This window comes from Caretta caretta, chromosome 21 (assembly GCF_965140235.1).
Source record: "Caretta caretta isolate rCarCar2 chromosome 21, rCarCar1.hap1, whole genome shotgun sequence".
Taxonomy (NCBI): Eukaryota; Metazoa; Chordata; order Testudines; family Cheloniidae; genus Caretta; species Caretta caretta.
The window spans coordinates 16,068,518-16,096,022 of NC_134226.1; the positions used below are offsets into that span (position 1 = coordinate 16,068,518).

Consider the following 27,505-nt stretch of genomic DNA (forward strand, 5'->3'; position numbering starts at 1 on the left):
CCCAGGGATCCCCAATCAGGGCCCAGGTGGCTCTATAAAGGCTTTGAGCCAGAAGTTCCAGAAGAGACTCTCTCTAGCTTGGAGAGAGAGCGACCTGGCTGCAAGGGCTGAGAAAGTACCTAGATTGGGAGCAGGGATGGGGAAGGCCAAGGGAGCTGGGGAGCTCGGGCTTAGGAAAGCTCCAGGCTGCAAGCCTGGGAAGGCCTATTTGGTACAGGAGTTGCAGGGGCAGCCACAGGTAGGCAGAGGCAGCAGCTCCAAACCCCCTCGCCTGTGATGAGTAGCTTATACTGCAGTCTGCCCCAGGGAGCGGGGGCTAGTTGGTGACTGGCAGTAGCTGAAGACTGAGGCGAGGTGGGGATAATGGGTGGGGGTTCCCCTGGGAGGGGGAGACCCAGAACTGTGGGCGTACTGCCAGGGGGCAGCACCCAAGACAAGGGCACCAGGGTCTGGGAGGGACATGGGGGCCAGGGGCAGCGAGTCACCGGCCTGAAGGAGGTGCTCCGGAGGCTGGATGCTAATTCCCCAAGATGACCAGCAGGAAGTGCTGCTGTGTGAGTCTGTGCCCCATGACACAGTGTTTCCATTCTTGCTTCTAAGGGAGAGTCCGTTCTTATTTTTTCCAAAATTGCCAGTTTTAAAGGCTTTTGCTCTAAGTTAAAAATTGGCATGGAGGAGTCAGCCTGGAACCATTTCAAGAAATAGCCCAAAAGATCTGTTTTCTAGAATTACCATATGTCCTTTTTAAGAGAGTTGCCTTCCCTGGGAACTAGCATGGTAAATGTGAGGCTAATAATTGAGGACAGCTTCTAAATTAAGATAGATCGTGTGTAAATGGGTAGCAGAGCTGAATGGATGAAGAGCACACTGGGGAAGACTTTAGATTCAGAGCAGCACAATTATCTGTTGTGAACACAGGTCACCCACTGGCTGGATTAGATATTCCCCACTAAAGTATGTGGGATGCCAAACTACTGGGGGATTGCAAGGCAGGTTCTAACTTAGGTAGGAAGGGGTAAAAGGAATGCTTTGGCTGAATTCCAGCAATATTGCATGAACTGCCAACATAAAAAGTAAGATGGCGTACTTTTCAGAACAGGAGGAAAGTATAAATCAGGGGTCAGCAACCTTTTAGAAGTGGTGTGCCGAGTCTTCATTTAGTCACTTTAAATTTAAGGTTTCGTGTGCCAATAATACATTTGAACGTTTTTTAGAAGGTCTCTCTCTATAAGTCTATATATATCACATCACTAAACTATTGTCGTATGTAAACAAGGTTTTAAAAATGTTCAAGAAGCTTCATTTAAAATTAAATTAAAATGGTGATCTTACACCACCGGCCCGCTCAGCCCGCTGCCGGCCTGGGTTCCATTCACCTAGGCCTGCAGCAGGCTGAGCGGGGCCTGTGGCCGGGACCCCGGCTGGCAAGGGGCTGGCAGCCAGAACCCCAGACCGGCAGCGGGCTAAGTGAGGCCAGCGGCCACGACCCCAGACCGGCAGCGGGCTGAGTGGCTCAGCCCTCTGCCCGTCTGGGGTCCCGGCTGCCGGCTTCTGCCAACCAGGGTCCTGGCTGCTGGCTCCACTCAGCCTGCTGCCAATCTGGGGTCCTGGCCCTGTCCACATAGAGTAGGTACCTACCTTCTCCCTGGTTCTAGCCATTCTCTTCCTCTCTCTGCACTGAGATGAGGGTGGGAGTCTGCTGAGAACAGGGCTGGGGTGAAGGAGCAGGCTGAGGGTTAGGGTACAGGGTCTGGCCAGGAGCTAGAATGAGGAAGGGGGCTCAGGGTTGGGTGTGGAGCGCTTACCTGGACAGCTCCCGTTTGGTGCGAAGGGTGCAGGTGGGAATGTGGGGGGAGGAGTGCAGGAGCTCCCGTTTGGTGCTCATGGTGGGGGTGGGAATGTGTGGGGGGTGCAGGAGTCAGGGTGGGGGTGTGGGGGAAGGGTGCAGGAGTCAGGGCAGAAGGCTGCAGGGGCTGGGTATGTGGGGGGGGTGGTGCCAGAGTCAGGGCTGGGATTGTGGGGGGGTGCAGGGGTCAGGGCACGGAGCTGGAGGGTGTGGGAGGTTCAGGGGTCAGGGCAGAAGGCTGGGGGATGTGGGCTAGGGTCGTGGGGGTGCTCCCAGCCCCCTGCCCTGAGCGGCTCATAGCAGGGGGCTGAAGGGGATATGCTGATTCCGCCCCCTTTCCCAAGGTCCCCAGAGCAGAGAGCGCGCCATCAGCTGATCAGCTGCAGGGAGGGAGAGGAGGAGGGGCAGGAACCCAGCACACTGGGGGAAGAGGTGGGGGGAGGGGGAAGGAGAGAGCGATGGGCGGGGGGGCAAAGAAGAGCGGGCTGGGCCAGGCAGGATTTTGAACAGCACGCTGCTTTTTGCCGGGGTCCCCAGCAGGCAACAGTGTGCCATTAAAAATTGGCTCGCTTGCCATCTTTGGTGCACGTGCCATAGGTTGCTGACCCCTGGTATAAATGTACTAAAGCATCTGAACACAAATGCAAGCAACATGAAAAAAAGATGAAAGAAGAATGACAGGGGTATTAAATTATGGAGATTACAAACTAGGGGCCATAACTGAAACCCGGTGGGATGACGCTCAAAAGTGGGATGGCTATCCAAATGGGTAAGCTGATTGATGCTGCTTGATAAGCACCCCTCAGATGTGATTCACTGCAAACTGTTTTGAGGGAAAGGAGACCTTTTCTTTGTTGTCTAATAATGCAGAAATCCGGGGACTCGACGAAGAGCGGTAGATGGAGGAACCTCTCTCTCTCAGTGCCTCCCGGGAAGCAGCTTCGCTTAGCATATTGTGGCTGCCAGTTTTCCGTAGACCAAGCCTCCAAGATGAGGGAGATTCATCCTTTTGCTCCTCTGATTTGTTGAGCAAACTGGTGAACTGTGGTGGAAGAAGACAACAGCGGGTAGGAAACTAGGGAACTGCAGATAGTAAAACTCTCTGGGAAGTTAAATTATATACTAAGTAGGTTACACTTTAAAGCATGAGATTCAATGCAGTCTCCAGCGATAGCTGGGGATGGACACACACACTTCTAAATTGTAAATGCAAGTTAAGGTTAATGAGGATATAGAGAGGGAATAAAAAGGTGTCAAAGGTTTTGTCAGCATGTGTTTAAGAAGGGCGTACTACTCAAGAATGGCAAAGGCACAAGTGACTTATGCAGCTCATCCCACATGAGCGCAAGTAAACACTTCATATCAGAAACCATACAACTGTGTATTCTGTACATGCTGCTCTGTATTTGTTTTTGTATGGACTTTAGCTATACATCCACAGTAGCAGTACTGGCATATTACTCTATGTATGCTAGAGAGATCCATGAAAATAATCCATACTAGAAGAGGGAGGCTTCTGCAGAGCATCTGCCTCCATCTACTCATGTGCAAGGTTATAGGAGAGGTGTTTTTTTTTTTTTTTTTTTTGCAGTATCTGAGTTGTACACACTCATTTAATTAACACTGTTGCAATGCATATTTACAGTGGGACAAAGTTAGCTTGCACACAGGACCTTAATTCTGGCATTTCGAGATTTGTGTACTTAACTTTGCAACCTTAATTTTTTTTTAAAACGTGGTTTTGGATGGATTTCGCTCTAAAGGAAAAAAGCTAGACAATCCGGGATTACCTTAACCCATGCACTGCATGGAACCCGTAGAGCTATTCGACTTGAGCTTACAAGACACCGTGAGGCCACTATACTGACTCTTCCCAGCAAGAAATCTAGTCGCACAGTCTTGAGACACAGGAAACGCAACTAAACTTAAAAGCTCGAGAGGCAGGAGACCGTTGTTGTAAACGAAGTTGTGTTAATTAAAGGGATTTCAGTTAATCTAACACAAGGAGTTTATCTATAAAACAAACATACACCTATGCAGTGTTAGCCCACTTCCGTTAATCAAGATCTCAGACGACTGAGATTTCTGATTTCCATACTTGCATAGGAAGCACTCATCGGCTTGAGGTAGCTGCAATGCTTTGCAGTAGGGAAAGGGTTAACTGCACTATTCATAGTTGCTCGCTCTCTTCCTCATCACTTGCCTGGTTAAGTAAATTTAAGTTTATGCCATAGGGAGCGCTATCTTATTTGTTCTGGGCAAACAATTAGGCTGACTGGCATGTACAAAACAATTTATGACTAACAATGAAACCTCTTGAATCTCTCATACCTATTAGCTCAGTCTCTAAAAAAAACCCAAAAACCTAGCATATAACCACCTGCACTTCAGTGTAGGAACCTGAGACATTAAGCACAGGGCCACCAAAAGGAATGCAAGATATGAAGGTTACTCAGCTGTAACTGGAAGTTCTTTGACATATATGGTCCCTAGCTGTATTCCAAACATGGGTACGCCCATGTTCCTTGTGCCGGAGACCAGACAATTTGGAAGTTGTGTCTGAACGTCTGCACCTGCACCCCCGAGCTCCAAAGGTATAAGGGGACGTGTGGAAAAACTGCTTCTCCAGTTCCTTCACTATTGCGAATCCAGTCAAGACCCAAAGCAGACAGGAAAAAGGGTGGGTAGTGGAATACAGATTATGGTCCCGTCAGGTGTGCACAAAGAATGCTAACTCCAACATGCACCTGCTCCAGGTTCATCTACCATTCCAGGAAAGCCATGACCGTGGCAAAGATTATTACTTTGGTATTCATGTAGTCACTGTCTGATGAGTAAACAGCCCAAAGCCAGCCTGTACACAGAGGTGAAGCCTGGAGAATGGCATTATGCAAGTACACAAGGCCATGTGGCCTAGCAGAGAAAGACAGACCTTGACTGTGGTTTGAGGGTGACTTACTTGACTTATCAGGCTGTTAATGGCCTGAATTTGGAGCCTTGCTGAAGTCAGTTCTTTGGCTGCTTCTACAAAGTCTAAGGTTTTTATGGGACTCAAAGCAGACTTTTCTCTGTTTACACAGATTCCCAAGGATGTCTGAAGGTGGAGCAAAGATAGGGTGGCTGACTGAACCTTCTGATTGGATCTGCCCGTTAGGAGCCATTCATTTAGTTATGGGAAGTGGTATAGCTGTTTTGACTCATCTGGGCCACCACCAGATTGAGGACCTTCATGTAGGCCCTGTTGCCCGTCCAAACAGAAGTACTCTGAACTTGTCCCACCAGAAATCTGAGGAACCTTCTGTAGGGCAGATGAATGCCCACATGAAAGAAAGTATCTTTCATGTTGAGAGCCGTGAGCCACATGTCCTTCTCCAGGGAGGGAATGATCAGTGCCAATGTACACATCCAGAATTATGATTTGCAAATTAAAATATTCCGCTGATGTAGGTCGAAAATGGGTCTTTATCCTTTTTTCTTGGAGACTGAAATATAGGGAGTAGAACCCTTTCCTTACACGCTGAGGTGGCACTCACTCTATAGCCCGTCCAAGGAGGGGACGGTCCACCTTACAGAAGGTTTCCTCATGAGGGTGGTCACTGAAGAGGGGCCAGGAAAGGGGTTTGCAAGGGGAAAGGAGAGAGAGAGAGAAAAACTAGATGGCATAGCCAGAGCAGATGGTATCCAATCCCCACTTATCCATTGTTGTTGCCCTCCAGTTGTGGGTGAAAAATGTGAGGGGGCTACCAAAGGTTTGGGGGGGGGCAGTTGGAGATGACGTCAACATACATATGTGGTTCTCAAGCACCCTGTCAAAAGTAACCTCTAGTTGGTGGATAGGATTGAGTAGCTGTGGTTGAAAGAGCTGCCTGCCTAGCGCTTTGCACCTTTTGACATTTGCACAGCAGTTCGTAAGGGCGCTGGTGGTAGAACAGCTGAAGGAGATGTCTTGGTTTATACACCTGTTTGTGATTTTTCCTCTTTGGTGCTGGCTATAAATGCCCAGGGAATGCAAGGTCATCCTGGAGTCTTAATGAGCGCAGTGATTCATCCACCTTTTCGTTACAGAGCTCAGACTCACAGGGCAAGTCCTCAGTGGGATTCCTCCCTGAGGAGCCCCAAAGAGTGAAGCCACGATTCATGCCTCAAGTATCGCCGTAGCAATAGCTCTAGATGGGGTATTGACAGTGTCCATTGCAAATTGAAAAGAAATCTTATCTACCAGTTTGCCTTCATCAGGGAGGGCTTGGAATTAGACCCTGTCCACTGAGAGAGTGTCTTCAAACTCCAAGGATTTGGAGTAATTTGTAAAATCGTGCTGCGCTAATAGGACCTGGTAGTTAGCAATTCTCAGCCCTTTTTGGATGAGGGTGCAAGATGCAGGAGTATGCCATACCACCCTGACTGGTTCCATGATGGCCTCATTTACTGGGAGGCCCACCTGACTGGTGCCAGTGGGCTGCAAGATGTCCATGAGCTTATACTGCATATCATGGAACTCCTGGAGTGGAATCTGGAGTTCAATTGCCACCCTCTGCAAGAGCTCTTGGTACTGCCTGTGGTCTTCAGGCAGGGACGCTGAAGATGAAGAAATTGCCTCATCAGGCAAGGACGATGACATCTGTCAAAACCAGTTGATCCAGCTTCATTTCCTCCTTCCACGTACTCTGATGGAGCCAGTTGGTGTTGACCAAGAGGAGAGGGCTGGCGGGATTCACATACAGATCTGGAGTGTCTCTAGCATAGGGATCCCATGGATCTCAACAGGGCCAGTATGAAGTGTCAACTGGTTTTGGGGGGGGAATCTCAATGCAGTGGAGACCATCAGTCCCCTAGGTGGTCACGATTGGGCACAGGATAGGTCCAAGATCTCCTACAGTTTCTGTCGGGGCTAACCTCCCTACTTGGAAGCGATGGATTGTCTGGACATCAAAATCAACCAATGAGAAGGTAAATTTTGTGTCTGTTGGCCATACTGGTGGATGAATGCTTCAACTCCTCTATGGAGTAGAGAAGCAGCCCCTTCTCCTCAAGAGTTTCTTCTTCTGTTGTTGAGATGTCCCTCAGGAGGATCACACCAGAAAGGAGAGGAAAGAGAGGATAAGGTAAGGTGAAAATATCCTCCGAAGAGGTAAAAGTTTCAGCCCGTCCCAGAACATGAGGTGTCCCAGTTATTGGTGCTCAGAGGATCCTTCTGGAAACAAGTCAGTACAGTTGAAGAGGAGTGTATCCTGGAGCTCCCAGTCATTGCTGGCAGGTGCTGATCCTTTAGCTTTTGAGCTGGAGCCAGAGCCAATACCGATTATCTTTTTTCCTTCACACCTTACCCTCATGGTCAGGAGGTTTAGGCAGACCTAAGTCTTTAGGACCAACATGAGGACTCACTTGACTTGGACAGAGTCAGGGAGGGATCCTTCTTTAAGGAGCAAATGTGGAAGGGGATCTGTTCTAGCATCTATGAGAGTGCCCCTAACTCTCCTAAGAGGCCTGTGGCAATGATTACTCTGACTTAACAGCCCTGGCCTCTTCTTCGGAGCTTATGCTCAGAGGGGCACTGCCTGCAGACCGAGGCCTATGTACCAGAGGGCTCACCTGGCCGGGATCCGACTGGGTCTCATGACTTTCTCCATGAGGTACTTCCTCAGGTGAAGCTCTCGTCACTTCTCAGGTTTGGGGAGGAAAGCAGAGACAGATGTGAGCCTCCGCAAGACACTAAAGGCAGCGCTAGCAGTCAGTCATCGCTGACTGAGATGGGGCAGGGGCAGGAGACACTTCTTAAATCCCAGGACTCTAGGCATGGTCCTTCTTCTGAGGGGAGTGAAAAGAACTGGAGAGGGGAGGCCCCAAGGCAGAAGCGGGGGACAGGGGAACTAAACTATGCTAATTAAAAGACTGAAAACACTAGAAACTATTATATTTACAGGTACGAAAACAGCAGAAAGGTGGCTCTGAACACAGGATTCTGACTCAGGGTGGGCAACAGTAAGAAGGAACAGGAGAGGCGGTTGGTCTGCACCTCTCCTTATACCATTGATACTGAGCACAGAACACGCGGGCCCGCAAACGGACCAATAGACACTACTTTCAAATTCTCCAGTCTCGGGCATGTATGGAATACACATAGGGACCGCACTCATGGCTCTTGCTAGCCAAGTGGATTTAGAGTCAGAAGAGGTTTAGGTCTAATCTCAGTAGCTATAGTGAGCTTCACTTGGGGGGAGAGGGGGGAGAATATCATTGCTAGAGAAATGACAAGCAGTCTCACCTCTACCTCATTAGTGTAGCATCATAGCTCCAACAGTCCCATCGAGTCTGGGGCAGGTTATGTAAACTGGATGGATCTTCAGGCTATGTGCTTCAATGCCAATTGCATTGCTGTCACATTGCCATGAAGGGTAAAAACAGGAATTTTACCAGTTGCTTCCACAAGGACAATTTCAATGGAGTACTCTCTGTTTCAGTACTTCCTGCTGAAAGGAACTAGGGGAACAAATGTAGACAAAACTGCTTCTGTCACCAAACAGGCAGTGGGGTCCTTCCTGGCCAGAGAACCAGGAGTACTTGTTAAGCAGTAAAGTGTTTTTTTTCTTTTGTTTTTTTTAAATGGCCCAACTTATTTCAGAGGGTGACATAATGGAAAGACTGCACACCAGACAAAATTAGCCCCATTTGTGCATGTCCCAGACTATTATGCCGATAACTGTGCCTCTTTGTTAAATCAGAGAGAGAATAGTATCTGATTGTAAGTCTTGCAACCTCTCTGAAGACCAGTTTAAGAAAATCTATTCTCCAGTGCAACCAACTGCTTTAAAGCAACAATGGAATGCACAGTTGGATTCTACAGCAATCCCCAATTCACTTACTTTTCTGGCAGGAGATGCAGTGAAGGAGTTATGCTCTGGTGGTGGTATTTGTTCAGTGATGCTAGTCCTGGGTTCATGACCAGAATGGTTGGCAAAGGACTCTTTCTTTCTCTCTACAATTTTAGACAAGGGGAGGAAAAACAAGGTGTTTGAACGTTGCATTTATAAACCACTTTCCCTTTACCACTGATATGCAAATAAGCTGACCCAAAGCCTATGTAATAACAGAACATTCCAGTTCCTCACACTCAGAAAAAAGGGAAGCATCCCTAAGTCTACTCACTGAACAAAAGGTATTTCTGCCCAGTCCTAAGACACCTCTGCACTTAGTGGTTACAGTTGAAGCATGATTTTACAGAGCCATCTATTTCACCCCAGCAGGCAATCTGCCCCTTCTTTCCAGAGCATTTGAGGCCAGATAACAGACTTCATTCATTAGATTTCCTTTAACTGATCATTCTTGACAGACCAATGGATCTGAGAACTAAAGTATTCCTGCAACGCCGAAATATGCGTGGTGGCATGCATGTCTTAGTCAGTCAGATGAGGGATACAATGACATGGTTCTGCTGGATATTCACCATGGGTTTGGGGCATAGCTCTTGCAGAGAGAGGAAGATGGGAATGCAATGACATAACTTATATTTCATATCTGTGTACAGCTGGGACTATCTGATCAGGCTGGAGACAGTCAAGAATAAACTAACCAAAACAGCCAGATCCTGTGGCTACCTAGTTGCTCCATTCTACAAGCTCAAGCTTCCACCATTAAGGCTTTTTGATTTCTATTCAAGACAGATGCCTCTAACCCTAGAATACAGCATTTGGTTCTAAACACCTTGTTACCTAAAGGACATGAGCGGTACGTATCATAGGCTAGGAAAGGCTATGCCTCCCCAAACAGCCCTGCGAGGCCCCACCCACTCTCTGCCCCAAGGCCCCCTCCTGCTTGCCGCTTTCCCTTTGGCCCCAGCCTCTTTGGGGAAGCGTGCTGGGGCTGGGGCTAGAGCTAGGGCAGCCAGCCTGTGTCTGGGAATTGGGGCAGGCTGGAACTGCCCAGCACTGGGGGGCCCCGGGCGCTGGGGCCATGCCGCCCGGAGCTCCAGGGTTGGGGGGTGCTGGGCCCGCAGCACCTGAGTGGGGGCTGCCAGCACTGGGGCCGCCTGCTCAACACAGTTTGTCTTGCACTTGTTTTATCTTTCAGTAGCAGTTTGAAGCCCACTAGTACACAAAAAGATACAGTATTGCAGCACTTTTTGTGCACTGCTGTTTGCTCCTCAGGGACTGGGGAACTTCTCAATTTCACTTGGCTGCCTCCACTCACTTTGAGCAAATCAGAGAGCTGAGCAGAGATAAGGCTCTAAGCTCCCCTAAGGGTTGTAAGAAATAAGGCCAAGACCAAAAACTCTGGGCTGTTTTGCCTTCTCAGGTTTTCATACCAGAGTCAGCAATTAAAACACATCTGTGTTGAACATATGGGAAAGCTACTTTACACCAAGATTTGCCAGAAACAGGTCTGCTTGTATAATGTTCATCCATACTGTTTCTGAAGCTGATACACTATGCGACACCACTTCCTGCAGCTATACCACTCCTTATAGGCAGGCTTGGAAGGGTTACATTTTTTAAATTGGTAAATGTCAGTAAACGTCAATTTCACTGTACACACAAACAGAACAAATTTTTCCCTCAATAATTAAAATTTACAGATCGACAAAGCTGAGAAAAATGCTGCTTCGGAATCTGTTAGTTTGGTTTAAGGCTATTTATTTTGTACATTTTGACATGCAATGTTAACAACTTTGTTTTAATGGCTATAAAGCTTTAATTTTTTGAATCTTAATGTCTGTCATTAAATAACTGTCTGATCCCCCCCATAATTTCCCACAACTGAAAATTTAATTTGAAAATAAAAAAAATGCTAATACCTCGTAGTTGTGAAACTGGGAAAACTCAAAATGGATAAAAATAAAAAATGCTTGAAAATAGATATTATCCCTCAAAATTATTATAAAAAAAGTCACCCTGCCACGCCTATTTGTTAGTGTTTCATTTAAGCTCCTGCTTTGCTTGCAAGACTTGAGATTACAAGACAAAGTTGCTGCCTATTAAAACACTATTTTAATTAGAAGAGCAAATACACAGACTAAAATCCATACAGCATTTACTTTATTTACATGCCAAAAGACTTAATTTTAAAAAACTTTTAATCTTTGTCATTAATATACACAAAGAATTTTTTTTTTAAACTGCCAGTTCTGCCGAGCACAACCTAGATGCTTCTGTCCCTTTAACTCGTCATCCATCTTCAAGTTTGTCCAACCAGAGCCCAAGTGATAGTTCTTTCGCTGCAGGACACAAGCCAGGTTGTGCTTCCATAGGTGTTTGGCAGTTCTGTAGTGCTCACTGGAGTCAAGATTTATTGATTAGCACACTAAGGAAACAGACTGAGTGAGGTGCAGTCATAACCCATTGCCACACTAACTCTTGGTCAATATTCATCTTCCTTGTCTGGTGGAAAAAACTGCAAATATATTGATAAACTAAATACCATCATCAGCCAACGAAATGCTGTTTTGTAGCTTTCTAAAGTCAACGTTTGGAACAACCAGGATCCTAACCATCTTACATCTACAGAACACTAGGGGGGAGACTTGTTTTCTGTTTTTATTCTGGGGATGAAAGCTAAACAGTGTTACAGGAATCTGTGGTCAGCCCCTCTTTGCAGAGATAGGGGTAAATCAGGAAGCGCAGGCCTAAATACGGTCACTTGAACAACATGTGCACAATACACACCCTGACTAGGTTCCTAACTGAAGCCACAGAGACAATATGAAGAAACCAGGAACTTGGAACTCCAGCAGTTAGCAGCAGCATCTAAAGCCAGATATTACGTTATGTACTTAGTGAATCCATTATTTTTCAACAGATTAAACCCTTTATACACCAAGATCAGAAAAAGCTTTCCCTGCTCCCATGTGGTGATGGAGTATTTAAATGGAACAGGAAACAACTTTCCATTTCCTAGGGTTTATTTTTCCTGAACACACATTTTTAGTCTTTTATCTAGAACAGCAGCAAGTGGCTTTTACTGAGCAGCATTAAAATGAGTTAACTAGAAGATCAACTTCTAGACACCCCTTCATTCTGTTCATTATATTCAAGGTACAACAGGAGTACTATTTTCTTCACACATTGAACTGGTTACTCAAAACCTCTCATTCACCAAAATTTTTACCTTTAACAGGGAACACAAGCAAGTAAGGCTGGAAACTAATGAGAGCCCCGTGTTATTCCCAAACATGAAATAACAAAATAAAATGAAAAGCGATGTATAAAATGAAAAACAAAAAAAATCAAAAGCTTCTAATCAGCCAGGGGAGAGTCAGTAGCCAATGGCAGCACCCACGAGCACAAATCGTGAGCTAACAGGATCAATTCCACCAGACAGAGTGCACCCGGCCAATGGCGGGTCCCGCACAGGTCACATGCGTACTGAGCAGGTGGGGGTCAGTGAGAGGATTTGGCAGCCGTACAAAGAGTGCGGAGGGGAAGGTGATGGAGGAGGGGGGTCTGGGGAGGCAGGGCTGAACGAAGAAAAACACAAAATTCCCAAAAAATAAAATAAAATAAAAAATTTAAGAACAGTTTCACGAGGCTCTACCCATTCCCCATCCCGAAGTTAGCGTAATCTGGTGTGGAAGGCTGTCCAAAAATTCAAAGCATTTTAACACACGTATGTGGAGGAAAAGGCACCGTTTATATAAGACCTACATAACATTTTGTGTTGTCCTGATGCAGAACTGATGGAGAACAAATTAAACCCTACCCCCAGATCTTTACTGACACTTATGCTGACCTATGAGCCAGTAAACAAAAAGGAAACTGTCCTGTTTGCATTCAGTGCTTGAAACAACCACGCTGGTTTGAAACATTTGGCAAGATGAAAGTTTTCATCCTTCCAAAAGGGTCTTGCAAAGTTGTATTAATTTCTCACCGAAGAAATATTCATCTGTTTTAAAATAAACAGAGGGTCAATAAAGTCAGGTCTTCCATTTTTTAAAAGAAGTCTCACTATACAGTTATCCACCATATGCTGTATCAGTCCATGTGATTTACTTAACAGCTCAGCTTATCTGAAGAAACATTTTTAAAATGCTTTTAGCCTTTGAAAAAACAGTGAGTGGGACTCCCTAGCTGAGGCCTCATATCTTAATTAACTAACTAAAATCTTAGGGTTGCATTATGCATTACCTGCCTCCTTTTCAGCATCTGATTCTGAAGCCTCATCCTCTTCGGCTTCCTCTTCTTCCTCAGAGCTGGAACTGCTCGATTCCTTGTTCTCCTCTTCTGGTTCCCGGGACTTCAGAGTGTCTTCTTCATAAAGAATCTTCTCTTTGCTGAGAAAAGTAGGAGTTTTTAAAGTGTGCCAACATGGGGGAAAGCAACTATTTGTGATCTTTACTCTTAACAAACCTGCAGATAAGTCACTACATCTAGAACAGGTAAGCATACAAGTACCTCTTACACACTTCTTCACCCCAATATTTCCTACCCAGTACATTTGCTATGGGTGAAATTCCCAATCCTGCATCTCCCATGCTGGCAGGGACAGCTCCACTCAGCCCGGGGAGATGTGGACTAGAGTGCCTTATGTTACTCCAGGGCAATCCCTCTAGCTGTACTAAAAGGTTTCAAATGAGATCATCAAATCCTCAGCCAGAAGAGGGAAGACAGGAGACTGTAGAAAAAACAAAAGCTACACCAGCTATTTTGCGGGTCTTACTTTTTGAAGAGTCCACTTTGCAGTTTGCCATTCATGTCAGCTTCAATTAGCTTGTTTCTTGTCTCCTTCTCACTGCGCAGCTGTCAAAAAGTGGGAGAAGAATGGGAAGGTCACATTTGAACAGGCATCAGCAGCACCAGCTGTTATCAGTCTAAAGTCATCCCAAACCTCACTTTGAAGAAGTGGCAGGTGTTTTTCCTTGTTAAGTACTCTGTTGTTGCTCAATTTGACAGACAAATACACATCTATAAGCGCACCACATCATGGCCAGGAATAGCTAGAATAGCATAAGGTAGATACCAGGTACATTGTTACTCTCAAGTGCCATTTCATGAGAAATTCCATGGAAATCAGCAACAGTGCTGACGGAGGGGAGTCCCCTTTGACCCTAAGGGTCAGATGCTTGCCCCAGATGTACTGCCCTATTCTTTCAAGAACATGCACAGAATTGAGCTGGGGGAGAGGGGAGGTTGTCATCAAGTGTCAGTTCCTGCGGTGATGGAAGTGTTTTGGCCAACTGGTTCAGGAAATCTCGTCACCAGTGATTCCATTAGGGATGGATAAACTAGCAGCAGCATGTTAATAATCATGTTAACTCCCAGGAGCTATAAACATGTTTTTAGGTAGAGCAGAAAGAGATTGTAATTCTAGCCCAGTCGTCCATTTTGAGGATCATTCTGAGCCTGAAAATCCCACTAAAAATCCCTCAGCCTGGCACTCACCTTCTTCAAGTGAATGTATCCTGGAATCCCAAAATTGTAAACACCACAGTGCAGCGTTTATAGGATTGGAAAACATTGTGGCACCTAAGGATTACATGCTTTAAGCGAAAAAAATACTCAAGGCCATGCTATAAGGAGAGGTTGACTGGGGTGGCTAGGTCTGTTCAGCAGAGAACTTCTCCTCTCCTTTGCTTCTTCTCCACACTGCCCAAGGTAAGTTACAAGTTCTTCCTGTGCTGATAGAGAGGCCCAGAATCTCTCTGGACATGTAAGAAGCAGAAACATACTCGCATCTTTGAATGCATGAAAACTAACAGGCATAAGCCCAGGGAAGCCATTCATGACTTGAAATATAGAGCTTCTCCTATGAGCTCTGAGTGCCTCATTTAGCCTAAGGTTTGGTGAGAATACAGAAGACATCCCACCATTTCTCCTGGTCCTGCCTGAAAGAAATATGGCAAGATTCATTAAGAAATTTGTGTATGGCTTGCTCATGCATATTATAGCATATTTTTATGCTATATGCAAGAGAATTTATAGGTGTATTTTGATTTTTATTTATTTAATTTTAATTAGGAGTGCAGTTTTCTGCATTACGCTGGTTCACACTTCCTGGGAGAAAAGCCTAAAGAACTCTTTTCAGAGTGGTAGCCATGTTAGTCTATATCAGCAAAAAGAACGAGGAGTACTTGTGGCACCTTAGAGACTAAGAAATTTATTTGAGCATAAACTTTCGTGAGCTAAAACCCACTTCATCAGATGCATGTAGTGGAAAATACAGTAGGAAGATATATAGATATATACAGAGAACATGAAAAAATGGGGGTTGCCATACCAACTCTAATGAGAGTAATCGATTAAGGTGGGCTATTGAAGCCTAATTTAATGGTGTCTAGTTTGCAAATTAATTAAAATTAAATCAAATTAAAAAGAACTCTGTTTACATATTAGTTTATCAATTCCCCTACTTTGCTGAGAAGTTGGTTCACATTAAAAACAGGGGGGTTTTTTGGTGGGTTGGGGGGGGGGGAGAAGAGGATGCAACAGGGGGACTGCTAGGCCACTGTGTTGCAGCCAGAATTCTGAATTCTACCTCTCTCACCGCCCTTTTCCTCAAAGCTGTAAGTACTGGTATCACCACCAAGTTTTTATAGCAAACATTTTCTCTCTAGCAATACCGCTTTAATTCCACCACGTTACACTACATCTGGCTGGATTTATTTATTTTTTTTTTTGCTTGCTTGGATCTTGGTGACATCAATGAATAAGTGGCAAGTCCGAGATGGACTAGGAAGGAATGCAACCCCGGGCCAATGCAGCAATATGCGGACCAGTTTTCCTTTGATCTCAAGACCCACAGTTTTTGCAATCAGCTCGCTACCTTCACCAAAGGCTTCCACCACATCACAAGATTACATATTATTTAGTGTGGGTTTGAAATTACTAAACTTCTCCCAATATTGGGGTTCACATAGTAACTTATAATTACTTCTCCCTCACCCAGTCTTGCTCTTCTCAAAGACAATACAGGAACAAATACCAGTTCAGAATACAGCAGGACACTGAGTCACCTTCCCTTACGTGAAGTTATAGTAACCATAAACATCCCTTAGTTGTGAGGTAAGTACCTCCCAGAAACAAGAGTTTAGGGACAGTGGTAAATCTAATGATTAACTATACAGCTACACTCAATGTCTAGAATTCCAGATACTGATAAATCATTCACCCTCTTGCTACAGCTGAGTTGCTAGCAAATGGGTTCTGGAACTTTATGTATGCCATAATGTTTAATGTCTCCCAATTATCTAAAAAATGATGGCACTTAGTTTCATGCCTCCACTGAGACATCATATATATGTTAGATTATCTCTCTATACATTGATAGTTAGAAAGCAAGAAAGAGGTCAGCCAAAAACTCACCACATTCTGTTTTTTCTGCAGCATCTCCAAGTGCTCAACCAGTCCCTCATCAGCCACATCAAATGGTGTCTGACCCTGATGACATGGGCAATTAAAAAACAAAGGCACCATCCAAGATGGTGCTTCATTAATACATGAGACGTGTTCTTTACCAGTGGATAAAAGAACAGAATTCCCTGCCGCAGTATGAAATCAGGAGACCCCCCACCTTCAGAGACCTGCTTGGACTGCCAACTGCCAGGTGACATATGGAATGGGATGGCAGAGAAGACAGCCCTCCTGTTTTTCTGCCATAGTCACTTAATTCCCAGACTAGGAATGGCCAAAAGCAAAGGCTGCAGTTTTATAATGCAACTCATGGACAGACTCACCTTTATTACAAGTGCAGCTCAGAGGATAAGATCCCATGCTCCAACTCAGCAGCAAGGGCTATTGCATTTGGGTCACATGCTCTCCAAAAAGTACACATCTACATTAAGGATGAAGGTGACCTCAAAAACCTGCCCTATTCATTAGTGCACCCTTCTACGCTCCTGGCAATCTGCCAATGCAGCCATAAACAGGACAAAGTTGAGGGGTCTCTGTCCTGAACTGTCATGCATAAATATAAAATAACTAGGAAGGCCACTTTGGGATGTAATGCACGAGACCTGCAACACTGTCATTTTAATTAAAATACTCAGCCACCTTATTAATCACGTTAATAATGAAACCTGATGGCTGTTGAATAAATGAAGACTGACAGGCCACAGCTCCTGGCCAGGGAATTTACAACCCAGAGCCAGGTCACTAAAGATATTATGACCCACTTAACTTTCAAAGGGATTGTTTGCAGAGCAGTAAGACAGTAGAACCTCCCTAATTTGCAGCAGGTACTGAGACAACCATTGATGATTACAGAATTTTGCAAATTAGGTCCCAATCCAGCAAAGAGAACCCTGGTGGCAGGGGTCTGTCCATGTGGTTCTCTTTGCCAGACCAGGCCTCAGATGAATGATCATATAAACAAAAATAAACAGAATGAATCACAAGTGTAGTTTTTCAAATCAATTTCCACTACAAGCAGATGTTACTCTATTCCTCATTTATACAAGGAGGAAAATGCCACACTCAGCCAGACACTTTAAAAAATAATTTGTTCCCTCAGCCACCTAAGCCTCCTGCCTGGATTCATTTACGGATGTTGTTCTAGCAGGTATCGTCTCAATCCGCTGCCAAAGAAGTGGCCATGATATCACAACACTGAATCAATTCAGGCAGGAAGCAGTTTAGACAGGTAAAAACAGTTTCATACACATCAGAGTTCAGAAATAACAGGAAAGCAGAACAGGATGGGAGTTTCATGGGGGACAAGTACATTTTTAAACATTAACAATATGTGGCCCTGAAGTTAATACTGTAATCAGCAAAAAGAATAGTTACACTGTGTCTCTGCTTCCCACCCTCACAACTAGAGAACTCTGCAGGTTCCCCCAGCCTATATGACCAAGATGTTCAGAGTGAATGGAAAGGATTTAAAACCTTCAGCATCCAATCGGTTATCTCCAAAAAGTTACAGGCTTTCAGTCTCAGCTACATGTCCACAATTAAAGCTTTCCCATTAAAAGCTCTGGTTTTACCACCACCAGGTTTTTTGCACCTGGCTTATTTCCCAAGCAAAGATGACTGGTTTTGGTCACTTTTAAGTTGCCAAGACAGTATTAAAACAGGACAGAAGACAACCTCCACTCCCCTCCCTTACATTCCTGAGCCTCAAGACTCAGCTGAGTCTACACTACAAGTTTAGGTCGAATTTAGCAGTGTTAGATCAATTTAACTCTGCACCCATGCACACAACGAAGCCATTTTTGTCGACTTAATGGACTCTTAACATCGATTTCTGTTCTCCACCCCGATGAGGGGATTAGCGCTGAAACTGACATCACCAGGTCAGATTTGGGTTAGCATGGACACAATTTGACAGTATTGGCCTCCGGGAGCTATCCCACAGTGCTCCATTGTGACCACTCTGGACAGCACTCTGAACTCGGATGCACTGGCCAGGTAGACAGGAAAAGCCCCACGAACTTTTGAATTTCATTTCCTGTTTGGCCAGTGTGGTGAGCTCATCAGCAGAGGTGACCATGGCATCCCAGAATCGCAAAAGAGCTCCAGCATGGACCGAACGGAAGGTACTGGATCTGATCGCTGTACAGGGAGAAGAATCCGTGCTATCAGAACTCTGTTCCAAAAGATGAAATGCCAAAATATTTGAAAAAAATCTCCAAGGGCATGAAGGACAGAAGCTATCACAGGGACCTGCAGCAGTGCCATGTGAAACTTAAGGAACTTAGGCAAGCCTACCAAAAAACAAAAGAGGGAAACACCCACTCGGGGTCAGAGCCCCAGACATGCTGCTTCTATGATGAGCTGCATACAATTCTAGGGGGTGCCCCTACCACTGCCCCACCCCTGTACGTGGACTCCTGCAAGGGGGGAGTCTCACGTAACAGGGATGAGGATTTTGGGGACAAGGAAGATGATGAGGAGGGGGAGGTTGAAGATAGCACAAACCAGGCAAGTGGAGAAACCGTTCTCCCCGACAGCCAGAACTGTTTATCACCCTGGAGCCAATACCCTCCCAACCTGGGCTCCCAGAACTTGAAGGCAGAGAAGGCAGCTCTGGTGAGTGTGCCTTTGTAAATATAATACACAGTTTAAAAGCAAGCATGTTTAATGATTAATTTGCCCTGAAGACTTGGGATGCATTCGTGGCCAGTACAGCTATTGGAAAATTCTGTTAACGTGTCTGGGGATGGGGTGGAAATCCTCCAGGGACATCTCAATGAAGCTGCCCTGGAGGTACTCCCAAAGCCTTTGCAAAAGGTTTCTGGGGAGGGCAGCTTTATTGCGTCCTCCATGGTAGGACACTTTACCAGTAGCACGTTGTCTGGAATCATTGCATAAGAAAGCATGGCAGCGTGTGGTCCCAGTGTTTGCTGGCATTCAAGCAACACCCGTTCTTTATCTCTCTGTGTTATCCTCAGGAGAGTGATATCATTCACGCTGGCTGAAATAGGGGAATTTTATTACAGGGACATCAGAGGTGGCCGTTCTTGCTGGGCTGTTTGCCTGTGGCTGAAAAGAAATCATCCCTGCTGTTAGCCACATGGTGGGGGAAGGGGTGAGGCGATCATCCCAGAGAATTGGGGGTGTGTGTGTGTGTGGGGGGGGGTGTTTTCACTTGGGTTTGTGCTGCACATTAACCCGAAAACATCAGCCCCTCCTTTTAAATGGCCAATGTGTCTTTTTCAATCTCCCTTTTTTTCCTCCCGCAGCTGCAAATGTTTCAACACTGTGACTAGCATCTCCATCCCAGAGGCTAGCACAGAGAAGAACACAAAAAAAAACGCACTCGCGATGAAATGTTCTCTGAGCTCATGCAGTCCACCCACACTGAAAGAGCCCAGCAGAATGCATGGAGGCAGACAATGGCAGAGCAACAGGAGAGGTGGTGAGATCAAGAGGAAAGGTGGTGGCAGCATGATGAGAGGAGGCACGATGCAATGCTGTGGCTACTGGAGGATCAAACTGATATGCTCCAACATATGCTTGAGGTGCAGGAAAGGCACAGACCACCACTGCAGCCCCTGTGTAACCAACCGCCCTGCTCCCCAAATTCCATAGGCTCCTCACCCAGACACCCAACAACGTGGCAGGGGAGGGGGGATGCACGGGGAGCAGCTCCGGGAACCCAACCACTCCACTCCAGAGGACTGCCCAAGCAACAGAAGACTTGCATTCAATAAATTTTGAAGTGCAGTGTGGCCTTGCCCTTCCCTCCTCCCCTATCCCTCCCGGGCTACCTTGGCAGTTATCCCCCGATTTGTGTTACGAATTAATAAAAGAATGCATGAATTTGAAACAACAATGACTTTATTGCCTCTGCAAGTGGTGATCGAAGGGGGGAGGGGAGGGTGGTTGGCTTACAGGGAAGTAGAGTGAACCAAGGGGGAGGGTTTTCATCAAGGAGAAACAAATGGAAATGTCACATCATAGCCATGAAACTGGTTTTCAAAGCTTCTCTGATGTGCAGCGCGCCCTGCTATGCTCTTCTAACCGCCCTGGTGTCTGGCTGCGCGTAATCAGAGGCCAGGTGATTTGCCTCAACTTCCCACCCCACCATAAACGTCTCCCCCTTACTCTCAGATATTGTGGAGCACACAGCAAGCAGTAATAACAATGGGAATATTGATTTCGCTGAGGTCTAAGCGAGTCAGTAAACTGCGCCAGCGCGATTTTAAACATCCAAATGCACATTCTACCACCATTCTGCACTTGCTCAGCCTGTAGTTGAACAGCTCCTGACTACTGTCCAGGCTGCCTGTGTACGGCTTCATGAGCCATGGCATTAAAGGGTAGGCTGGGTCCCCAAGGATAACTCTAGGCATTTCAACATCCCCAGCGGTTATTTTCTGGTCTGGAAAGTAAGTCCCTTGCTGCAGCTGTTCATACAGACCAGAGTTCATACAGACAGATGCGAGCATCATGTACCTTTCCAGTGTCCCTTGTGATCCACAATGCTTGCAGCACCATTGAAAAGTACCCCTTGCGGTTTATGTATTGGCTGCCTTGGTGGTCCTGTCCCAAGATAGGGATATGCGTTCCGTCTATTGCCCCACTACAGTTAGGGAATCCCATTGCAGCAAAGCCATCCACTATGACCTGCACATTTCCCAGAGTCACTACCCTTCTTAGCAGTGGCTCAGTGATTGCATTGGCTACTTGGATCACAGCAGCCCCCACAGTAGATTTGCCCACTCCAAATTGATTCCCGACTGACCGGTAGCTGTCTGGCATTGCAAGCTTCCAGAGGGCTATTGCCACGCGCTTGTGAACTGTGAGGGCTGCTCTTATCTTGGTATTCTTGCGCTTCAGGGCAGGAGAAAGCAAGTCACAAAGTTCCATGAAAGTGCCCTTAAGCGTGCAAAAGTTTCACAGTCACTGGGAATCATCCCAGACCTGCAACACTATGCAGTCCCACCAGTCTGTGCTTGTTTCACGTGCCCAGAACCGGCATTCCACGGCATGAGCCTGCCCCATTGCAACCAGGATGGCCGAATTGCCGGGGCCCATGCTTTGAGAGAAGTCTGTGTCCATGTCCTCATCACTCTCGTCACCGCGCTGCCGTCGCCTCCTCGCCTGCTTTTGCAGGTTCTGTTTCTGTGTATACTGCATGATAATGCGCGAGGTGTTTACAATGCGCATAACTGCTGCGGTGATCTGAGTGGGCTCCATGCTTGCCATGGTATGGCATCTGGAGGAGAACAGGGTTGCAGGGGAAGCGGTGGTTGGATGACCAGTTTTGCAGACCTCCTGCACCATCTGCTGCCAGGACACAACTGCTAAGAGAGGTGCACGCTTCCTGTGGTATGGCAAGACAAGAACAGCCGAGCACAGTTGCAGTGGAAGCGGCCCTGCGAGATCATAGAATCATAGAATATCAGGGTTGGAAGGGACCTCAGGAGGTCATCTAGTCCAACCCCCTGCTCAAAAGCAGGACCCATACCCAATTAAATCATCCCAGCCAGGGCTTTGTCAAGCCTGACCTTAAAAACTTCTAAGGAAGGATATTCCACCACCTCCCCAGGCAACGCATTCCAGTGTTTCACCACCCTCCTAGTGAAAAAGTTTTTCCTAATATCCAACCTAAACCTCCCCCACTGCAACTTGAGACCATTACTACTTGTCCTGTCCTCTTCCACCACTGAGAATAGTCTAGAACCATCCTCTCTGGAACTACCTCTCAGGTAGTTGAAAGCAGCTAGCAAATCCCCCCTCATTCTTCTTTTCTGCAGACTAAACAATCCCAGTTCCCTCAGCCTCTCCTCATAAGTCATGTGTTCCAGACCCCTAATAATTTTTGTTGCCCTTCGCTGGACTCTCTCCAATTTATCCACATCCTTCTTGTAGTGTGGGGCCCAAAACTGGACACAGTACTCCAGATGAGGCCTCACCAATGTCGAACAGAGGGGGACGATCACGTCCCTCGATCTGCTCGCTATGCCCCTACTTATACATCCCAAAATGCCATTGGCCTTTTTGGCAACAAGGGCACACTGCTGGCTCATACCCAGCTTCTCGTCCACTGTCACCCCTAGGTCCTTTTCCGCAGAACTGCTGCCTAGCCATTCGGTCCCTAGTCTGTAGCTGTGCATTGGGTTCTTCCGTCCTAAGTGCAGGACCCTGCACTTATCCTTATTGAACCTCATCAGATTTCTTTTGGCCCAATCCTCCAATTTGTCTAGGTCCCTCTGTATCCTATCCCTGCCCTCCAGCGTATCTACCACTCCTCCCAGTTTAGTATCATCCGCAAATTTGCTGAGAGTGCAATCCACACCATCCTCCAGATCATTTATGAAGATATTGAACAAAACCGGCTCCAGGACCGACCCCTGGGGCACTCCACTGGACACCGGCTGCCAACTAGACATGGAGCCATTGATCACTACCCATTGAGCCCGACAATCTAGCCAGCTTTCTACCCACCTTATGGTGCATTCATCCAGCCCATACTTCCTTAACTTGCTGACAAGAAGAGAGAGACCGCTTCTGCTGGCACTCTGCTCTCCATCACCAGGAGAGCAGAGTGCCAGCGGGAAGCGGTGATGACGATTAGCAGTCCTACTGCACTGTCTGCTGCCAGGACACAACAGCTGAGCGGGCTGCATGCTTGCCATGGTATGGCGAAACAAGAGCAGTCGAGCAGAGCGCCAGCGGAAGCGGTGGACGACAACGGTCACCTAGAGGACCTGCGAGGTGGATTCATTGCATCAGGAGAGCGGAGCGGCAGTGGAAGCGGTGGATGACAACAACGGGTAGCAGTCCTACTGCACCGTCTGCTGAAAGCAGTATGGTGCCCGCACAGAAAAAAAGCGCAAAACGATTGTCTGCCATTGCTTTCACGGAGGGAGGGGCGACTGACGACATGTGCCCAGAACCACCTGCGAAAACGTTTTTGCCCCATCAGGCATGGGGAGCTTGACCCAGAATTCCAATGGGTGACGGAGAATGCAGGAACTGTGGGATAGCTACCCACGCTGCACGCTCCGAAAGTGGACGCTAGCCTCGGTACCGTGGACGCACTCTACCAACTTAATGCGCTTAGTGCATTAGTGTGGGGACACACAATCGACTGTATAAAATTGCTTTATAAAAAATTGACTTCTATAAATTCGACCTAATTTCGTAGTGTAGACATACCCTGACTGGTATGACTTTTCCACAAGACTAGGGAGGGTAGTAGTCTCAGATACAGGAAGTCTTGAAATTCTTTGTTTCCAAATATGTTTCAATGTATACAGGGTAATTAGAGCTGGTCTTCATACAACCTACCAGATGGCTGGGCTGAGCAATGGGCAAAAGAGGTTTGTGTACATTTCCCTATAAAAAACACACTTCAGCTCTGATCTAACAGGGACCAGCGCTTTTCTAGGTAAAGACTATTTCAGCAGGGCAGAGCACAGCAGTACAATCCTTGCTTCCAGTCACTAGAACTCTGAAGTTGCATCAATAGTTGAACACTCACTCACCAGCTTGTTCCTGATGTCCATGTCACAGAGCGCCTCAGCCAAGATAGTGCAAGCTTCTTTCACTCCCCAGTGTGCAGCAGCATGAAGTGGAGTCCAGCCATCATTATCCTGGACATTCAAATTAAACCCAGCTTGGATCAAGAGCCTAAGGAAAGAAAAAAAGAGAATGAATCCCCATGCATAAGTGCCATACCAGGGGTTAGCATGGTAAACATTAAGCCATTTGTATTTTTATGTTCATTTGCAAATAAGAACGTAAGAATGGCCGTACTCTGGCAGACCATCCCGCCCAGCCCAGCATCCTGTCTTCTGACAGTGGCTGGTGCCAGATGATTCAGAGGGAATGAACAGAACAGGGTAATTTTGAGTGATCCACACACTGTTATCCAGTCCCAGCTTCTGGCAGTCAGCTGTTTAGGGATACACAGAGCATGGGGTTGTGTCCCTGACCATCTTGGCTAATAGTATTAATGGACATATCCTACATATCCTCCATGAATGTGTCTAATTCTTTTTTGAACCCAGTTATACTTTTGGCCTTCATAGCATCCCCTGTCAAGGAGTCCCGCAGGTTGACTGTGTGCTGTATGAAGAACTTCCTTATGTTTGTTTTAACCCTGCTGCCTATTAATTTCACTGGGTGACCCATGGCCCATGTGTTATGTGAAGGGATAAACACTTCCTTATTCACTTTCTCCACACCATTCACAATTTTATAGACCTCTATCATCCTCGAGTTTCTTTAAGAGAAAAACCCCAGTCTTTTTAATCTCTCCTCATATGCTTTCTTGTTCCATACCTCTAATTATTTTTGTTGCCTTTCTAATACATCTTTTTTGAGATGGGGCAACCAGAACTGCGAGCAGTATCCAAAGTGTGGGTGTACCATGGATTTATACAGAGGCAATATGATATTTTCTGTCTTATTATCTGTCCCTTTCCTAATGGTTCTTCACATTCTATTAGGTTTTTTGACTGCGGCTGCACACTGCGCAAATGTTTTCAGAGAACTATCCACAGTGACTCCAAGATCTCTGAGTGGTAACAGGTCATTTAGACCCCATCATTTTTTATGTATAGTTGGGATTATATTGTGCATTACTGTGCACTTAACATTAATTTCATCTGCCATTTTGTTGCCCAGTCACCCAGTTTTTTGAGATCCCTCTGTAACTCTTCACAGACAGCTTTGGACTCAACTACCTTGAGTAATTTAGTAATTTAAATAAGTTAGTCAACTATCTGTGACACATTACTGTCATAATATGAAAGAGTCAAAAGTCAAATGACAAAAGTCAATTTATACTTCCCCAGCCGACCACCGGACCCTCTTACTCAAGATATACCTGAATGGAAAAACATGACTTATAGCCTGTCCTGAAGGGCAAAGTGACTTTTGTAGAACCAGAAGGGGAAGACCTTGTCTGACCCAGATCATTCCAGCTGATTGTAGCTGGTAGGACAGTGCACAGGGAGACTCCTGGTTGCCATGACAAGCCATGCAAGGCCTTACGGATTAGAAGTCCCGACATCCTGAATTGCACCTGGTGCACAAAAGAGTAGTGGCTCATGCACAGTGCTACTAAGTGAACAGTTTAAGAAGGAAAATCTTGGAAGGGCAACACACAAAATTGGCCTTGAAACAAAAGCATACTTTGGCAATGCAGGGAGACTGGGGAAACTGGGAGGTTTGGGAGCGGTCCAGTCACTGTGCACCACTACCCCAACACCTCTAACAAGAAGCCTGCATTTGGAAGGGGAGGCCAAATGGTATCTCTGCAGTGTGAAGATGTTTGGCAGAGAAGGAGCCAAACAAAGACCCAATAAGTTACGGGTAGAGAAGTCTCAGTAATGTCGTCTAAGAAAAAGCTGCTTGCCCTTTACTACAGACGAGAAATGAGTCTAGTGCTGGTTCTGCCAAAGAGCACAACTGGAATTCCACAGACTGACAGGCCAATGGAGGCAGGACTACCGGAGAGGGATTGGAGCAAGGATTTCACTGCCTGGGCCTAATGAACAAGACAACCCACAAATCAGGATTATAAGACATGCATCTTAATAGACTGGGATCCGTGCAGTAAAAGCAAATCCTTGTGCAAGCCAGACACTTTGAGAACACCTCTGCCACCTATACCATTGTCTGACTTTCCCCCTCACCTGTATATCTGATCATTGCAGATGCCGTGAAACACTGGCACCCAGTCAAGACCTCTATGTGAAGGTTTTTGAAAAAAGGGTGTCCATAGTTGAGATCCTAAGGGATTTTCAAGAGTGCCAAAGTGGCTGAGAAGCACAAGACCTACTGCCTTTCAACAACACCAGCCTAAACATTTAGGGAGATCACAGTAGGGATCTACGTGTTGAGACGCTTGCCACTGTTCTTTGAGGATTTATATTTTGGGGATTCCACCATTACCTTCAAGAGTCCCCACATCACCACAGCAACCCTCCCTAAAGCAGAGGTGCACTGGACAGGCAGTGAGCATCTGCGTGTCATTCCAAACTGCCACCACTGATCAGAGGCAGAGCATGCTGCTTTTATAGCACGGTCATTCCAGGGAGCATGGGGATTTTGACATTTCTGCTGCTTTTAAACTGGTGCATTACAGTGCTAACTAACCAGAGTATTGTTAAATGGCTCACATAGTGGTTTCCTTGTGAAAGCTCACTTCAGATGAAATGTGTGATTTTCAATCAGGTGCTGACTTTTTAAGCTAATTTTTCAGCTGGAGAAAGTGGGGAACAAGGCTGTTAAGAGACTTGCTCAAGGTCAAGGAGCAATTCTGTGTCTCACCCGAGAGGTTTGCTAGCTCCTGGCGCTCTGCCCTTGGTGTAAGTCACTAGAGTTTAGATTGGAGTTTAACGGTGGTCATAAAATATCAAAGGGTAAGAGCCCAGATTAGCTCAGTTTTATTTTCTGAAATAGCTAGAAGTGAGGGGAAGTTCTCCACAAGAGGTATAAGCACCACTCCCAACAGTGACTATTGGAAAGTGCAGCCACCTCATTACTGGATTGTGTGCAAAACACTGCTAAGAACAGATATGACCAATTTAGCAGGTTGCGGAACGCACTGTACATGATTTTTACGGTGGTTGAGCCCCAGGGCCCCGATCAGGGCCCCATTGTGTCGTTAGGCGCTATACAAAGAACAAGGACAGTCCCTGCCTCAAAGAGCTTACAATCCAAGTATAAGACAAGCGCCAACAGGTGGATACGGATGGTGAAGCACAAGGAAACACCGAGATGGTTATGAAGAGCTGGATAAAAACAGCAGTCTGAGCACACCAGCTGCTTAACCACAACTGAGCATCTTGAAGGCATCACACCAGAGGAGAGTTTTCAGAGGGGATGTGAACCTGGACTACGGAGCAGTCTTGTGGGAGTTTACAATGTGCTCCTCCATAGCACAAGAGGTGGCATGAGAGAAAGCACACAGGTGACTGCTGGAAAATGCCTTGCTGGAGAAAACCTCACTACGTTCCGCTTGCCCGGGGAGAGCACAAGTACATTACAAGGATAAGAGTGTGATGTGTGACAAGGCTGCTCAGGGGCTGCTGCTTTTGCACTCACAGGCCTATCAGAGGAGCCGCTCAGCTTCAGCGCAAGTGGAACCTTCCCATTACAGAAACTGCAAGCAGCACTAAGGACTCGTCTACACTGCCAAGCCGTCGACAAAGCTTTTGTCTTTCACAGGTACTTTATAAAGCCCCTGGAAAGACAAAAGTTTTGCCGCGGCAAGTGGCAGTGTGAACATAGCTTTGTCAGCAGGAGCGCTCCTGCCGACAAAGCGAACGCCGCT

The 27,505-nt window shown here is 46.4% G+C and overlaps 1 protein-coding gene across 5 annotated transcripts in view; it reads right to left on the reverse strand.

Moving 5' to 3' along the window:
- Positions 1-27,505, reverse strand: part of PPP1R12B (protein phosphatase 1 regulatory subunit 12B) — a 182,552-nt gene that overhangs the window by 103,239 nt on the left and 51,808 nt on the right. For 4 of the 5 annotated variants that reach the window (XM_048826704.2, XM_048826701.2, XM_075121943.1 and 1 more), the window contains exons 5-10: positions 23,706-23,850; positions 16,135-16,209; positions 13,493-13,572; positions 12,961-13,106; positions 8,707-8,819; positions 2,691-2,888 (exon numbers count right to left, since the gene is read on the reverse strand). In XM_048826704.2, coding sequence (XP_048682661.2) covers positions 2,691-2,888; positions 8,707-8,819; positions 12,961-13,106; positions 13,493-13,572; positions 16,135-16,209; positions 23,706-23,850 — 757 coding nt within the window. The remainder of the gene's footprint in view (positions 1-2,690; positions 2,889-8,706; positions 8,820-12,960; positions 13,107-13,492; positions 13,573-16,134; positions 16,210-23,705; positions 23,851-27,505) is intronic. The other variant, XM_075121939.1, reaches the window with a different exon arrangement.